The sequence below is a fragment of the Haliaeetus leucocephalus genome, unplaced genomic scaffold (assembly GCF_000737465.1).
Source record: "Haliaeetus leucocephalus isolate CR32 unplaced genomic scaffold, Haliaeetus_leucocephalus-4.0 Scaffold228, whole genome shotgun sequence".
Classification (NCBI taxonomy): Eukaryota; Metazoa; Chordata; class Aves; order Accipitriformes; family Accipitridae; genus Haliaeetus; species Haliaeetus leucocephalus.
This window is the reverse complement of record NW_010972664.1, coordinates 11,904,362-11,922,647: the sequence shown is the minus strand read 5'-3', so window position 1 is coordinate 11,922,647 and position 18,286 is coordinate 11,904,362. Positions and strand designations below refer to the sequence as shown.

The window sequence follows — 18,286 nt, the reverse complement described above, 5'->3', positions numbered from 1 at the left end:
TGGTGAAGCAGCTTAGCAGATAATAAATGCTTATTGCCAAAATGAAACTCATCTAACTTTGAGATGTAGCTCAAGTTTAAAATACCAGATAAAAACATTCTAACATGATTTTTAAACACTCCTAGTACATCTGTTATGCCTGTTGCCTTTTTACACACAATCATGTACAGTGGTAGCCTACATAGTACCTAACACTAACTGTTTCAAAGTAACAGAAGGGTGAGCCTTTACATACTTTATGCTGTAAATACCTATAAATATGGCATTTATTATTAGCAATGTGTAACAATATGCAGTCTGTAGACTCTGGCAATGCAGATATTTTGCTGTTCTGCTAGTTAAATTACACTGCTTATAATCAAACTGTAGTATGTCACCAATGTGTCTAAAAAGAGAATATATGGTTCTGAAAATGCGCTATGAATTACGCAAACTTTTACTTCATAAACAGAGCCATAACATAAATGGTGGTCCTCTAGAAAACATTTAAGTAAGAATGTCTTCATACACACTGAATCAGCTTGATAGTTGGACATTTTTATGGCTAAGAAGTGTTTTCTAAAGAGTTGTCAAAACAAATTTCATCATTCTGAGGACTGAAAGATGGCTAAGGAAGATAATCCTTCTGTTTAGCCTGTATAATTTCTGTGCCTAAAGTAACATCTGTATTCCTTGGTAAAGTACGCTTAATTGTTCGATTATGTAGTTAAAGCAAAAAGGCTTAGTCAGCAAGGATTTGAATTTTTTTCAGTCAATAGAGATTAAATTATTAATCTGCATAACTAATTTTAATATGGAGTTTAGAAGCTATATAGGATTTCCCTGTTCCCAGATTTCAGAGAATTGAAAAGTAAGATGTGTCTACTTTTTTTTTTCTTGAGCAAGTAATGAAGGTCAGACATGATAGTGCTTTTTCCTTCAATATTGGATGAGTAATTGATTGTGTTGAATAAAAACCTTTCAAACTATGATTATGACATATATGTATAATACAATGTATTGGCAATACCTAGTGGCATTTTTCATTCAGCCTGTCCAGGAAAAGGTGGGCATGACTGTCCCCATAGGACAGATGAAGAAGTTCAACCAAAAAGGTACATAGTGTGTGTGAGCCCAGCGACCAACTTTGGGATAGAATCCAACTTTGCTGATTCCTGCCCAAATGCTGCATCTCCTGACTTCGTATTTATTAGGAAATTCACAGATGTAACCTATGCATATTGGTTACATGGTTAGTGCTTTCTGTTTGGGGGATTCAGTCTTTTAAGGAAGGCATTTTAAATATTGGAGTTAAACCTACCTTTTAGATCTTTTGCTGTAGTAACATGTTATAACATTGCTCTTACCCCGTTGATTATTAAGTCTTGCATCATCCATTTTGAAAACTGCTATTCAAAACAAGATGTCTGTCCTCATGTTCTGGCAAAGTGGATGTCAAAAATGAAATTCCAGAAGAGACTAAAATACTGTTTGAGACCTGTTTATGAAGGAAACCATTTTGGTATCTTAGTATTTTAATCTTCTGTTCAGAATATAGAACTTGAGGATCTTTGAAAGAGTTCAGAGCAGTTACGTCTGTGCAGCGAGAATAGCTGTTTTGTTCTTTACAGATGCTGAGCCTTAATAATTGTGTACCCAACAAGAGAAGTCTGCATAATGCTTAATAGATAATGTAAACTGGAACAAAGTTTGTGAAGGCATGACTATACTGTGATTCAAATTTTTGAAGAAGTAAGAGACAGGTTAAATTAACCCACATTGTGTGTTTTTCCCTAGAGAAGATTTTAATGCCTTCAGCACAGCATAAATCATCTTACCTTGTCTGGAATTCAGGACCTTGCAGATATAGCAGGGATCTAGCAGCAAACACTACTAGCAAAGATAAGATACCAGAATAGATTAGAAAGCTGTAAATAGCAGATATTTGCTATTGCTTAACGGGAAGCAGCTTTTATATGAAATCTTCATGCTGAAACCATTAGTTCTCATATTATCTCAGAGGAAGATGGACTTTAAGCAGCTCTGTCACAAAACTCTTACTGTTTTCATTGACATTAAGAATAAATTCTAGATTCAGGTGATCCGAATTATTTTTCTGAAGTGAAAGCCCACTTACAAATTAATCACAAAGCAAGCTGTGCATGGTCTTACTAGAAATATTTGTATACAAGGTATCGGTAAGAGATCAGTCCATAATGATGTGATTAATGACCTTCTAGTATCAAAAAGTGATGTCTCTTCAGAAAGACAGACAAAATTTTGATGGAACAAGTGTAGCAGAATGGCTTGCCTTTTCTGTCAAGCAATTTTAAAATGCTATTTTGGCTGGTTTCATGTGACTCCTATGCAGTAAATTCAAGAAGCCGGGGAATTTTTCCCACAGGTTCAATCAGTCTTTGGCCTTTAGGTAATTTTTGTGAACTGGATAACATTTTGGTAAAGTGTGCTATCTATGCCCGAGGAAAGATAGACTTTCTACTTATCAACAATAGCTAGATCTAAAACCTTTGCTAAGGTAGGATGGGTTTAACCATTCTCTTACGTTGCTGATGGAAGCATGCAAAGGGTTTGGTATTTTGTGGAGGGTTAACAGACTGGAATACCTGGTTGCCTCTGGTAAAGAGGTACCAAGTTCTGTGATCTCACAGTGACAATTTAAATGGCCCCAACGTGTGTCCATAATAGTTGAAGCACAGGCCTCAATGTGAACCAAGTTCTACTATCCAAGAAGTAAATGTCATTAAGTACTGTACTACTATGCCATAATAATTGAGCAAATAGAAATCTACTCCTGCCTGCATTATCTCAAGTTTATCATCTGTGTTGTGGTCAGTGACACAGAAATATCTCAAGTGCTGCTGATTTCAGCATTAAAGTTGGTATCCAAAGCATTTAAGTGATTGGAATAGAGTCCAATCAGCTCTTCAAGAATGCTTTAAACCTTAATGATTATCAAAGTCAGAAATGTGCTTGAGAAGGAGAAGCCTCCATGTCTACATGGAGGAATAAGACTTAAAATATTATTTTGCATCAGGGTCTAGTCAAATGGTGGTTAAACTGATTTAACAGCTTGCTCTCACCAATGGAGCTGCTCCTTCTACTTTCAGTTTTCTTCATTCCTTTTTCAGCTCTTTCCTTGTGCCAGCCGTCACAGTTGTCTGAACACATGGCAAGCCACTTTAACCACTAATCTCTCAGAAGAATAATTAGTGTTGAAATGGCTTGCTCTGAAATGGTGAGAGACAAAGCAGAGAATAAGTTGTATTATTTAACGGCTGTAAAATTTAACAGCAATAATGTGCAGTTCTTTCTTTTGTACTTCAGGTTGAGACTTTTACTGAATTTTTATGAATGGTTTGGTGCATGAAGACACTAGTTAGTTTCAAACTCCTATGTGAAGTTTGCAAAGACTTTCAGGAATTTAGATTTCCAGCCTGGTAAAGGCAGAGGTGAACAGCTTGTATCTTTAGAAAACCTGTAAGACTAATTTTTTTTGTGAGTAGAGCTGCTTGTAGAATTCCTTTTTCACAGTTTCCCCATATAAGCTTGATCTTTCTTTCAACTTCAGTTTTCTTGGGTTCTGAATGAAAGAAAACAATCAAGCTCTCTTGTCTAGCTCTTAAAATATCAAGCTGAATTGTAGAGCTGTCCTAAATTGAAAAGTGAAGTTGGTGTTTTGTCACAGGCAGTTTTGTCACTTCTTTCATGCAGGCACTGACCTCACTTAAGACGAGCTCAATCTCAAAAGGTTTGCCTGATTTGTATCTGGCACAGACTAGAGACTCTGGAAGATTAGCCAAATATTTGGTCAGTAACTGGGTTTGTGTTTTCTGAGGGAGGAGGCTGGTGGAATAAAAAAGTGTCGTCCTTCAGAAAATGAAAGTTGATCGGTCCCTTGTTTTCATTGTAATGTTAGAGTTAGTCCTAACTATATCTACTCCTGGGTAAAATACTTGTGCTGGAAAATTTTCTTACAATTAAAAGTTAACTCTGATTGCCTTTCCCACTCTCTGAATTCAAGTGCATAGAACTTACAGGCTGTAAATTTCAATTAGCTGTATTTTATAGACTAAACACATTACCTGTGTAGGAGCTCTGTTGCAGAGTCTAGCAATCTATTCTTATGTTTCCTTGTATCAGTCCGCAGTGTTATTTGACTGAGGATCATAGAGATGTATGAATAGGTGTAGAGCCTGATACTTTCATGTAACTGCTATTGGCTAGAAAGACCAGTGATGACAGCAGTAAAAAAAAAAATCATGTTGTAATATGCATAACTGGAGAACATCAATATTTCCTGTCAATGGACTGTATCAGAAGCTAGCTTTCCACAATGCTCCCATTTTCCACATTCAGACACTTCTTTTCCTGAAGGACTCCCCATCCATGCACTGAAAGTAACTTAATCCGAAGAGCACACAGAGCTTGCTGTTCAGCCTGATGGTTGTTGCTGGTGGTGTTAAGGGCTAGATGCTGTAACATCTGATTTTATTATGCAGTTCTCTGATACTAAGCTGAATACATTAATATTTTGTTGGATATTTAATTGGCTCAGTGATAGGAGATGCCCTGAATGCTTTCACAAAGTAATTAAGTTGCATTTTCCATTGTACATATTGTGTACAGTTGTGGTGTTAATTAGGTTGGTATTACGCCCTCAAATACGATTTTACTTACAGAATATCCAAATAGTTGTTCTTAGTAATGCATCATGCTTAGTGATAGAGTTCTAAAACGCAACCTAATCAAAATACTTCGTTCTGTACTTATAGGGACCTGATCTTCATTTGGAGTAAACTGCAGCTTAAATCTAACCCATCAAAACAAGTGTTTGTCGACCAGTGCTACCAGCTTTTAAGAATTGCTACAAATGTCAGAGTAATTTTCCCTTTCATGAAAGTCATTAAGGATGAAGTAAGTTTTGTTTGTTTGTTTTACCCTGCCCCCTCCATTGTTTTTGTAAGTGAAGAGAAATGATTTTTATATTGTGTAATGGCAACTTTTTGTGGAAAACTAAGAGGGGGTAAGGAACGACACAGTATTAACTTAAAAATTTTGTCAAGTTCCAGAATGTGCTCCAATATTGTGATTGCTCTTGGTCTGTTGTGTGGTTTTAAGATTTTTTGTTTGTTTTTAATTGACTGAATTCTGACTTTTTCTTTCTGCCTGCAGTAAGTTTGAGGAATGTTATCCTCTATAAATAAATGGGAAAATTAATAAATACGAGGAATAGATGTGAAAGATGCATTGGTTGGGGTTTTTTTTAGCTTGGCTCCTTAAGGAAATAGGACTTGTGTAATGCCAATGTATCTGCCTTTCACCCTTGTTAAGTTCTGAATCCTTTCACCAGTTCTGTTCAAGTCTGCAGAAGTGCTTAATGTAACATAAAGGAAAAGCTAGACTAAGATAGGGGAAGGCATAATTTTGCTTCAGAAAAGTGCGCTGTTGTTCATGCTTCAGATGTTGGTCTTCTACTGTCCCATACAGGCATCTGCGAAAGATGTAACGTGCAACACTTTGCTCACAGGAGTGCAAGCTGTTTCCAAACAAAGGTTGTTTTTTACCATTAACCTGACTGAACAGAGCTCCTTCATATTCTGTGTCCTAAATGAATTATAAATTATTTTGTCACGGGTGATGCTGTACAGTTCTAATTGTAATGATTTGTTGCTGTTCAAGATTTTAATCTCAGTATGTATTCTAAAATACTTGTGGTGACATGAATAACTTTTATTTGTATTTGCATCTGAATCATCGTATCTTTTAATAACCCACTACGTATGGAGCATTGTATGTATTTGTTAACATACATTTAAATATAGGTAGGTATTAATTATTTCTAAACTTCCTGAAACTCTTTTTACTTTAATCTGCTCCCTGTTGGGCAGTATGTTTCTCATCATCCCTCTGAATTACATGTTCAGGGCAGGGCCCCCAGCCTAAAGTGTGGAATAGGAATTCTGCTCATTGGAAGGATAGTTTGTCAATTCTGAAAATTCAAGCCTTTTAGAATGTTTGGCCATGGGTTGTTATGGTTTCCCTGGTGGTTGTTGTTCAAAATTGAGGGCAGTATTTTATAGCTTGTATTTTTATGCAATGCAAGTTAAATGAGTTAGAACAGGGGCAAAATATAGACTAACTGTCCAACTGCAGTGTGAAACAGCCTAGGTAGTGAAGATGCAGACAGAAGATACTGCTAGATCAGGTATGATTTGCTGCAGTCTTGTTTTATATGCCCAAATAATTAATTGTGTTTCACTATAGAACTGCGCGTGGCAAAAGTATCTGAAGCTTTGTTGACAGTAGCTGTGTAGCTTTCAGTGCAAACCAGATGTTATTTTTGAGCATTTTTTATCTGTATTTTACAGTCTGATTTGAGCATTACTTTAAAATGTACGTGCCTTCAGGTAAAGCTTACTAGTAGGATGCTTTCTGAACTCCTAACTATTTTGCAAGAGTATTAGTATATGGGATGTTGATGTTTGGGCATTGTTTATACTAGTTCTTTTTCATCTGTGGGTCTCATTTTTTTATTTTACTTTCAAGCTATAGACTTCTGTAAGCCCATAAGGAAAATACCATTATGTATACTCTATAATTATGTATGCTGTAATTTTCTTTGTGCAGGTTGGTGAAGATGGTCTTCAGATATGTGTTGAGATATGTGGATGTGCCCTACAGTTGGACCTCCGTGAAGATCCCAACATGAAAAGTCTTATTTATAAAGCAATTGCTCATTTTTTACCAAATGACTTGGAGATCCTCAGAATTTGTGCTCTTTCAATCTTTTTTCTTGAGCGCACCTTGGAATCTTACTACACTGTTGAACATTTATATAAATGTGCGGATGAAGAATACAATGAGTGCACTAGTTCTGTTCAAAACCGTGTACGTTTTGAACTGCTTCCCATTTTGAAAAAAGGTTTGTTTTTTGATCCTGAGTTTTGGAATTTCTTGATGATCAAGCAGAATTGTTTAGCGTTATTGGGGGATAAAGCCTTTGCTGGCATAAGTGAAAGTACACTGGAAAACTCTACTGCAAATACAGAGAAGATAACAGAGTATAGGGCTCTGAATGAGGAACGTGTCTGTTCAACAGATGTAAGCAATGGGGAGCTTGACCCTGAAGACCTCTCTGAACCCCAGTCCAAAGGTAATGCCAAAAAGAACCATGAAGCTCTTGAGGCATCTAAAATGTTAGATCAAACTGTACCAAGGCACCGCTGTGTGATATGCAACAAGGAATTTCTTGGTGGTCACATTGTGAAACATGCACAAGCTCACCAAAAAAAGGGCAGTTTTTCCTGTGTACTTTGCACCAGAAAGTTCAGGCAAAGAGGACTTATGCTGAAGCACTTAAAGAATCATGTCAGGAAGATAGAAAGGCAACATCTTGCTGCAGTTCTTGAGCGTGGTCAGCAGGCTCCTGCTGTTAATGAACTAGAATGTTCTGATGTTTCTCTGTCTCTTGAAAACGGGAATTCTGATGGTTCCAAAGATAACGAACCAGAGACTGCAATAGCTCCAACTGCTGACCAAGTGGTCCAAGTGGAGGAGGAGACTGCAGAACAGGTATTTGATGTGGTGGAAAACCATCTAAGTGACCAGGATGATGCTACTGAAAATAGTAGTGACAGCTGTTTTAATAATGTTCCTGAAGCTTTAAGTACAGAAAGTTTGCCTGAAGATGATGAGAGCTCCAGTAAAGAGTCACCTATTCTGCACAAAATGAATGGAGCTTTTTGCTCTCAAAAAGACATTGATGCTATGGATGAGGAAGGAAGCTTTAAGTGCCCTGCTAATGGTTGTGCTAGAGTGTTTAAAAAGATAAGATTCCTCAATAAACATGCAAGAAAAGCTCATCCAACTGATTTGAAAGTGCAGCAGCATATAATGAAATGGAATAAAGGAAAATGTCGGTTCTGCCAGAGAAAATTTGCTGATTCCCAACATTTTATAGACCACCTGAAGAGACATGTGTATCCAAATGTTTACTTTTGTTTACACTTTAATTGTAATCAGAGATTTAAGCTGTCAACTGAGCTTGCAGAGCATACAAAAAGTCATAGTGTTTTTAAAGCTCAATGCAATTTTGCAGAGTGCTGTGAGCTATTTGAGGAGCTCCCTTTGCTGTATGAACATGAGGCTCAGCATTATTTAAATAAAACACCAGAATGTTCAGAAGATGCAAGTGAAAAAGATTCTTCAGATGATCCTTCAGAACTTTGTAGTTACCAGGATGATGATGAATCTATTAATGAAAAAGAAACTGTAGATTTACCAATTCCAACTTGGAAGTCAAGGAAGGATTCTACAGAACCAAAGACATATATTCAAAGTGTTGAGAAGAAAGCAAATAATGTAATTCACAATGGAAATGAAAGTTCATCTGAGGGTAGCGCTACAGTTTTAAGTTTGATAGACCAAAAGACACCCGTGTTACAGCCAAATTCTGAAAACTGTAATGTTGTTAGCGACCAACTAGTCAATGGGCACAGTGACCTAGATCAGACATCATCAAAGTCTTCAGAAATATCTTCGGACAGAGTGGCAGATGAAACAAGGACAGAAAATGGGTCAGTGTTACCAGTTTTACAGAATTGTCATGATACACCACAAAATAATGCTGCTGCCTCGCAATTACCTTCTAAACCAAATCAGACAACAGAGAATACTTCATATGGTGTCATCTTAACAAAACCGTATTTTAGACCATTGCCTCCAAGTTATCTTGATGAACGATACATTAGCATGCCAAAACGTAGAAAAATTTTGACTGATGAAGTAGATGCTCATTCTGAACAAGATACATTTTGTAGCAAAACAACAGAAAGATTTAGATGTGGCAACTGCTTGACCATCTACTGTAATTCAGAAGCACTTGAGGCTCACCTTGCACAAAAGAAGTGTCAGACGCTCTTTGGATTCGATTCAGATGATGAAAGTAAGTCTTACAGTCCTTGTGGGTTGGTTTGTTTGGAGGTAAATACCAACCAGAAAACCGTATTTGAAAATGGGCAACCTGATGGAATAGGTAAGACAGACAGGACTTCTAAGCAATTGCAGTATCCTAGAGCTTAGACAATCAAATCGCAATGCTGTGCTAAATTGGAAGTTCAAATTGGACATGCTGTTTAGATTAAGAAAGAGGTGGTGAGAATTGATAGGCAGCTCTAATGGAAAAGACTTCTTATAGAACAGAAGGGGGTAATTCAATCTGTCTTTCCTTGCATGTTTGAAACTAAACATGTTGAAAAACATAAGCAGTGTTCTAGATTAAAGAATGATTTACATTGGTTAATCTTCATTTTAACCCCAATGCATTCTCTTTTACAGGTGCCTGATTCAATGTTGTGGGAAAATGTATCAAATGAGGAGTGGTGTAAGAAAACACTACGTGAAGAAGCATCAGTTTGTTTCCCAGTTGGCCTTAATCATAAAGCAGTCTCAAATTACTAAACAAAAACATGACCTTGATAAAGACAAAGCACATTTTCTAGACAAAACTCACAGAGGAGTAATAGGAGCTCTGCAGATCTTGAGTCCAGAAAGGTTGCTACAAAATCCCCAAAGTACCAGTTATCCAAAAAGCCACATTCATTCCAAATGTGTGATTGAAGCTTAGCGGCACAGTCTTTCTAGCATGAAGGTTTAAGGAAAATAAGGCATACAGTTGAGCAAGCAGAGAAAGCAGAGGTGTTAATTGCCTTATGGAAATAAAACCAACCAATTCTGAAAGCTGCTTTAGTTGGAAAATGTGTGGTGTTAAAGGATATCCATCCACACAGCTGGGAAGGAATCATTCAAGAAGGTGTTACGTTATTGTAATATGGATAAGAAATGCATAGAGGAACCATGCATTCTTTTTTCAAAGTTTGAGTATGTGATTCCATTATCTGCTAAAAAGCATGGAGCTCATTTAATAAACTTATACTCAGAATCAAAAAAGAGGAATGTAGAAAGAAAGCTAAGATGGGTGGAATAGCCAAAAACTTCAAGTACAGAGCATGCAAGGTAAAATGAGTTGATGTGATATTAAGGGTGAAAGTTATGCACAGTGGAAATCAGATGCATGCAAGAGAAGCCCTTTTCAAGGCTGTGGTAAACGTTTATGTTAAGTGTCCTGTAAAACATCTGTTGTAGGTGCAGGAAGACTAATACAAGCAGTACGTGCACAGATTGTGTGGTTATTAACAGAAGCCAATTGAAACAAATACAGAATGTGAAGGGGGTTAAGCTTGCATTAAGGGCAGAGTTAAAGTAATTTTATGCAAATACAGAGGTCCTTCAGCTGTTGATATGACTGAAAAGAAATTGAGATGGCTTCCTGTTTAAAAAAAATAATTTAAAAAAAAAAGGCAGGCAAAAGCAGAGCACATGTTAAATTGGAAAAAAAAGATCAGGAGGAGCCTGTTTCACATGTGATATTTCTTAATGGTGGTGGGTCACAACTCAGTACATTACTTATTTACTGTCTAGAGGAAGGGAGAAAATATGTATTGACTCAACATTAAGACACATTACAACCCTATCTAGTAGTGTCTCTTGAAAAGATAGCCTTTCCCAGAAGTTAGTGAAGGAGTTAGACTTAAATGTTAAGCACTTTATCCAAAATTCACTGTTCATAGAAACAATCAGAATGTGAAGACAAAAAATTTGAGTCATTCAGCTCTATACGTAACATCGAAATACTGGACACTTGGAAACCAAAAAGATGATGTAGTTTTTGATGTTCCCACCCCAGACAGAGGTCTGGCAAACATTCACGTTGTCTAATTACTGTGCTAACTTATCCTCTAATTTATCTTATACTGTCTTGCCACCTAAAAATACTTTATTTGGGATCCTGTTCTATGCGGGTAGCTGAAAATTTTAATGTGGTTGTAGGCACGGAAGGTATAGTGGTGAAAATTGGTGTGTACAGATGGAGTCATTACAGAAATGTAGGATAGCAAAGACCAACTGTTCCTGCTCAGCTAGCTTGCTTACTGAATAAATAGTTCATCACAATGCCTGTATGGCATAAGATGATGGTCAACTTCCTTAAATCAACAGATATGTAAAAACTAATGAGTAAAAAATCAAGAGGTACGTAAAAGGTCTGTTCATCGTAGCAACGGCTCACACTTGCAAACCTAAGGGTTTCATTGTAAAATAGGCTGTTAAGTAGTTCTGGAACTTAAACTTAATAGTTCAGTAATGCCTCTGCTAATAATCCTCTGTGAAATTAAACAGATATTTGCATTAATTCTGCTTCCTTTTCCCCTCCTGGGAGGTAAAAAGAACGCAAATTCAAAATCATGCTCTTGAATTCTAGAAAATTTTTGCCTTAACTTTGAGTTGGATTAACATAAAAGGTTATAAAATTATGATCACAGGTATGTGTGCATTACATTAATACCGATGACTGGCCCGCTTTCAGAGATTTGTGTGACATTTGAGGCACCAAAGAGGTTTTTTTGCAGTTGCAAAAAAACTGAATTAAATGCATCATTCATTATATATACATATATACACACACTATATATATATTTACTTACATAAATACATTAAAAGATTTTAAACATAAAATTAACGGGGACCTTATCAGCCAAATGCACTTTTACATTTTTTGTTTTCAAGTTACCAACTAATTTTTAAGGACCCAGTTACCACCTTGTATGTTCTCAGGCTCCCCTTTCTTTGCTTAACATTGTTAATCTAGTTAATTTGCTTAAATATATTTGGAAAAAAAGGTTAATTTTTAAGTATTACAGTTTTAAAAATCTGAAACTCAGATATGACAAAAATATTTGTGTAAAGTCTTTTTAAATGTACCTTTAATCTTTGGTGCTTTTTTGCCTTTTTCTGGAGCTCCATGTGTTTGAAGATGCTTTAAAAACATGAATGAGACTTGTATTTTCTTTTGTTTAAAGTGTGTAGATAAATGCATCTATGTACATGCATAAACTGTGACCATAATTTTTTGTACCTGCATTAAACTCATTTTTGTTCAAAGATGCTTTTCTTGGACACCACCATTTGTTTATACCATGTGTTCAGTATATACACTTTGGAGAATGGAAAACTGAATTCTTGGCATAGGTGAACATTAGCATCACCTAACACCTATCAGAAATATACTAAATTGACTTAAAGTGGGTGGTAACATTTTTGTTTTAAGTAATGATTTTTACTTCAAAAGACATTGCATTTTCCTTAAAATACTCTCTGATATCTGTTGGTATTTTCAGAAAGTTGCAGTATTAAACAACTGTAATTAGGAGCAAAAAGATACTTGTAACATGTAGGGGATAATTCTACATGCTTTTTAAGGATTCCTTAGTATGTTGAATATTACCCTATACTAAGCCTGCAACTTCTAGGGCTGAAAAAGGTTCCAAATCTAGAATTGAAAGTTTGGGGTTTTTCCCCCCAGGCATTAAGCATTGTATGATATAATTGGAAGTACTTCTTCAACATGTATCACTTTGATTCAATAAATACTGAAGTACATGTGTAATGTAAGCATGCAAACATCTTAAAGCTGCCTGAAGTTATACATGAGCTTAGGAGCTTTGTTGGATCAAAGTTTGTGCATTTCATTACTGATAATCGTATTCTAATAACATTCCTCCAGGTGGCTATAACTTGGATTTAGACTTCCCTTTTAAGACTGTCTACTCTAACCTGATCACAGTTCACTGTAAAGGTCATGTCAATTCTAATTTTCAATGAGTTGCCGCTTGGCACCTTTCACAAAAAAAAAAATACTGAAAGTAGGTTGAAAGTGGTCATATCTGTGGGGAAAGGTCACTGGTACTTTGGTTATTTAGCCATATTCATTAAAACTATATAAATTGTATAGTTTGGATAATTTATAACATTAAACTTTGTGATTTTAATATCACATTGAAGGTTCAGCTGTACTCATTTCTTTTATTGTTTAACACCAGTGCTATGGACAAAAGACTCAAAGGGGGTGGTAGTGTTACTATTTTCTTAATTTATTTGGTACTGTATAACACCTTTCTGATTAAATGCAGTGTATGCATTTTGGGACTCTTAATTTGTAAAAGCTGTTACAGGTTCAGCAAGAAAGGAAATTTGTGCTTCCTTGTTGAATGTTAAATTATTTTACTTTGCATTTTATATAAGAGTACAAATTAAAACTGAGCCATCAAACTGCAATAAATCAACAGTAGTGTTTCATTTTAAAAACTTTTTTGTACTGTACATAGATTTGTTCAATAAAACATTGTCTTTGTTGTTGATAGAAATTGATCTTGTCTTTTGGGGAATTACTCTGAAAACACTGCTGCAATGTTTATAGTTTACTACGTATGGTGTATGATTGTTGCACAGCACCTGTGTAAAGCTGCCAGGTCTTGATGTTCCAGGTATGTGGTTATCTGGATTTGAATAGACTAAATCTATTGAAGTATATCCAAGAATACCCAGGATTACCAAGGAAATTAAAACAACTCTCATCTCTCCTCCTGCCCTCTTTTTCTTCCTTTTAGCTAATTAACTACCCGCTCTGGTAAATTTGGGACCTCTTAGTTAAATACATCTTCAAAAAGTCATGGTATTATTACAGTTTCTTTACAAATAACAAATACATAACTGCTGAAGAGAGAGGCATGTCTCTGTGAGGGAGAGGAATAGCTTTTTTGGTCATGGGTCTGAGACACGTGAAGAACACACCTGCAGAAAAAGCTTCCATCAGCATTTGAACTTTAGACACCAGGCAATCCACTCCTCAGGTTTGACTGACCCTAGCCATCTTCAAAACGCTGGCAACTTTTAAGAACATTTATTTAAATAGTCAGCTACGTGCACTGGGAACCAGCCTTCATAATTAGTGCACAAATCCAAGTCATTTACAAACATTGTGTATTGTTCAGATGATACACTCCCTGGTAAAGGGAATCCATCCGAACACAAGGGGAAATGGGAATCTGCTCAGTGATCACCCAGGATCTCTGGATGGGACAGGCCTGTGAAGATTCTGACCTGGTGAGAAAGGGCTCGTGCAGTGTTTTTTGACATGCATATGGAGAATGGCCTAAGTCTGGCAGGGCGGAGATGGAGGCAGTAGGGCTTGGGAGGAATAAAGCTTGCAAGGAAGAGTTTTATGTGGTGTTTACAGAAGTCGGCAGACCCGTGTTCATTTTAATGGCTTGTATGGTGTTCACTCCTGGAGGGCAATGGCTTCAAAATGCGGGGGAGGTTAACCACTCTGAAACTATTCTGTAGGGCCTGAAAGCTGAACTTGGGGCCACAGACAAGTCTGGATGCAGCAGTTTCAAGATACCTCTGCTTCAAGTTGTTTGTTTTCCTCCATCAAAAAATTGTTCTTCAGTGGCGCTGCGTTACAAGTACCAAATGCTGGCCTAAACCTCTTAGGAAGATTGGTTGACAGTAACGCATAGGGCTGAGCCTCAGTTGTTGCGCTTCATGAGCTTATGTTTGTTTCTGATAACGCCGTTAATAGAGGTAGTAACCTCTAGTGTGATACGCTTGTTTTCCATTGCTTTGTTTAGTCCCCTTGATTGAATGCTGTAGTCCAGAGATAAAGACAGTGTAACTGCTTTTTTCTTTTGCTTCAAAAAGTTCAATACTGCCATCTGAAAGTGCTGAATTATTCCGATTTATTATTCACAGTCCTGTAAATTCTTCATGGTTTTTGATCACAGATTTTGACTGTCTTCTGCAAAATTCTGAATGGTGATTTTTTTGTGTGTGTAACTTCAAACTTACCTTTATTTTCTACTTTGTATAATTTTGACAAGGTCCTTGCCTAAGAAAGTTACTATGTTTGGGCATAAGGGTAAGGGGTCTCAAATCTCTGGTACTATGGCATATGCAAGTTGCAGGCAAAATATTTCTTGAAATGGCAATGTGTACATAAGCCAGCTGATAAATTCAATGCAAAATATATTAACATACCAAATGTAAACTTTTATGCCCTAGATATCATTTTAATTCCTTTGACGTGCTAACATTGCAGGCAGAAGTAACGATTTCTCAGTAGAACCGTACCCGAAGTTGGTAGCCCAGTGCGGCATTGTAAGTTTTCTCATCAGCGGCCCACTTCACAACAGGTTAGTGTGGTTGGTAAACAGGGCAGGAGAAGTTTGGTGTCCAGTGTTAGACAGCTGGATTGTGAGGACTAAATATTGAGCTTTGAGCCCAAAGGGAGGTTGAGGTTCCTGGATAAGTGAAGCACCTAACAATTAGAAGCGGCTTGATAGACCAAAAAGGTGCTCAAGGGTGCTTGAAATAGTTTAAGACAAATAACAACTTTGAGGTTGTTGAGTATACAGATAACTTTGTATGTACTTGAATTTTGTATGTTGAAAGCTGAGAAGGTCATATTGGAACTATTTTTTTCTGATTTTTAGAATTATGTAAGAAAAAATACCAATGAGAGCAGGTAGGAGGTATAAAGTATCAGTTCAAGGTTATGAAATGTAATTGAATGGGAGGTACAATTAAACAATATGCTTCATACGGTAACTAGCTACTGTTGTCCATTTTTATATTCTTTCAAGCTGTACATATCTTTGTCTATCAGCATAATCATTATTATAAGTTAACTTTTTGGAAAATTTAGCATAGGGTGGCAGCAGTAAAATGCGTTAATGCAATGGCCAGTGTCATTTAAGTATGTAAGTAAATATCCTTAAGTTATTAATGACTGTGCCCACCTATAAAAGGGCTACTTCTACAGATGACACTAGAATTTGTGTTTGCTTGTGTTGGAGTCAGTAATTTCTCATTTCTTTTACTTAGCTTTCAAAGGAAGAAGGAAGACGAAAACAACAAAAAAACCCCCCACCTGTAACTGGTGTTTCAGTTAAGTTCAGTCCCTGCCAATCCAAATAGCTTCGGATATATTTCTGCTGCCTTGTTGGTGTCGGAGCAGTCTCTATGTGACTAGGAGCAGTATCAAGCACTGCCTGAAGCTATATTCCTATCTATCAGTATCATTAAATCCAGTACTTCCTGTCTCAGTGCCTGACTTCTGCACTGTGCTCATAGACGTAAGAGGACAGTTGACATTTTAGGGATATAATTTGCAGTAAATAAAATTCCGAATGAGGGAGGGGAGGAGGGAGAGGATCGCTTGTAGTGACTCCCTCAATTACAACAGCAGTTTAATGATACAAGAGTTCTATTCACCTTTTTTTATCTAGGCTAATAATTTTCCTGTTTCTTCCCCTTTAGGAATGCCAGTTTACGTGCCTGGTCAATGATCGAAGTCAACTGAAAAGTTTGAATAAAAACTCTATAGGGAATTGTGAGTTATGGTAAAGAAAAAAAAATGAAACCTACTTCTGAGATTCCCCCCCCCCCCAAAAAAAAAAAAAAAGAAAAAAAAAAAAGGGAGAAGCACTTACAAGGCATAGGTATAATGCTACTAAAAGGGCTGGCCTTGGTTTAAAATAAGAAGGGAGGGAAAACATCAGTTCTGAATATTAAAAAGTCTCTCCAATCTCTGTGATGACAATGCACTTTTCTTCTCTCAGGATTAATGGGGAATTCTAAGGCAGCCTGCCCCCGCCCCCCTCAAAAATATTCACTGAAAACACAGTGAACATTTTAAAAATGGCATATCTCTTTTCCCCCCTGAATTCTAGAATATTCAGTTAGATATTATTCCCCTGAAGGCTGCAAATCTAAATAGGTTTATTGAAACAAGCGAAATGAAGGAAAGGTAATTTATATTTCTCAGATTTATTTTCTAATTTTAAAGCTTGCAGGATTAATTTTGAGGAATTCAAAATCTCAGCAGCAAAATTAACTTGGTAGCATGTAGGTAGTCCCATTTTTTATGAAGCAATTTTGTAAACTCGGATATGCAGAATGTCGCACTGCATATTGTGGTGGGAGGTCTTTCTTTTACATGAAGAGCGTGCAAGTAACTGGTCTTACAGAATGTGTAATAGCTCTGTGGCAAAGCCACGCATATTATACATGAGGCTGATCTTGTCAACAGAAGCTGTTACATATTGATCTAACTGTATAAAGAATATTAAATCCATGTATACGTGAGGGGAAATTTGGCACAGCAGACAGTAAGCATTATTGTGTTGAATCTTTCCAGATGCTTTAGGACTGAATTTTTATCCGCAATCTGGACTTAAAATTCATGGGCAAAATGAGTTCAGCTGTTTCTGGTTTATTTTGAATTCATTGCTGTAGCTCAAGAGAATGGCTGTTACTCTAGCTGAACGTGTGTTGGTTTTCCTTCTGACAAATGTGGGAGATCTGCATAGACAGTTTTTTGAACCTCGGAGGGGAAACAATCATCTAAAACATATGTGTAGTATGGGGGGTATCTACTCTTCATCTTAAGTTTACAAGATCTTGAGGGCAGGTATTCGTTACTACAGATCTGAACAGAGCCTGCCATAAAGAAATGTTGTTTGTGCAAAAGCATCACCAGTAATTTTCATGCCTGTCTTCAGCTGACAGTCTGTGTATCCTTACAGAATCTGTGTCTTCCTGGTTTTGAAACCACAGGCAGCTTTAACACCAAAAGGTGGCCTCCTTGTGCTGCCCGTATTAAAGCATGGGTTTGATGAGAGTGCCTGCTTTTTCTGCCACAGCGAGGTTAAGCACTCGTTGCACCTAGATTTTTCTCAGTGCCAGCCCTCACATAGCTTATGGTCTTTGGCTGAACTGAAGCTTCTGCTGTCTTCTTTTTCCTTTTTTGTTCATCTTTCCTCCTTGTCTTTCCCTGACCCATAAAGACCATCCCTGGTTGTTCTGCCCCTGACAGAGAAAATACTGCCAAGTGGAGGAGCAGCACAAGGTTCAATCCTTGCATGTAGTGGAAAAGCAGCTTTGGCTTATGGAACTTCATTTCCTTGGGCCGCTGCTGTGCTGTCAGATTTCCCACTCTTGCAGATTCCTATGCTTGGCTTGGCGTTGTTTCCCAAGGTGTCCAACAGCTGCCTCAGTCAACAAGACTTACTTGATGCCACAGAGGCTGCATCTCAGATACCTGAAGACTGGTCAGCCCATCTGAAGTGACCACCGTAGATGTTACCACGGGCTGAGGCCCATCAGTAGGCTTCCAAAGGCTGTTTCTGCCGAGACTGTCTGCCTGGACCTCAGCAAGAGCACTGAGCCATTCCTGAGGATCCGACGGTGGCCGCTGCACACAGCTGGATCCTGCTAGGAGCCTTGTTGTATGAGGCCTCCATCTCCGGGCAGGCTGTGTGTATTGGGTTTGTGTGGCAAGGTTTTGTTAGTGGGGGGGCTACAGGGGGGCTTCTGTGAGAAGCTGCTAGAA

The 18,286-nt window shown here is 37.4% G+C and overlaps 1 protein-coding gene across 4 annotated transcripts in view; it reads left to right on the top strand.

The window, feature by feature from the left end:
• The window catches only part of ZNF654 (zinc finger protein 654), a 31,937-nt gene extending 20,432 nt beyond the window's left edge, over positions 1-11,505 (top strand). For 3 of the 4 annotated variants that reach the window (XM_010567286.1, XM_010567287.1, XM_010567288.1), the window contains 3 exons: positions 4,773-4,914; positions 6,628-8,944; positions 9,337-11,505. In XM_010567286.1, coding sequence (XP_010565588.1) covers positions 4,773-4,914; positions 6,628-8,944; positions 9,337-9,344 — 2,467 coding nt within the window. In that variant the 3' untranslated portion in view covers positions 9,345-11,505. The remainder of the gene's footprint in view (positions 1-4,772; positions 4,915-6,627; positions 8,945-9,336) is intronic. The other variant, XM_010567289.1, reaches the window with a different exon arrangement.
• The last annotated feature ends 6,781 nt before the right edge of the window (positions 11,506-18,286 follow it).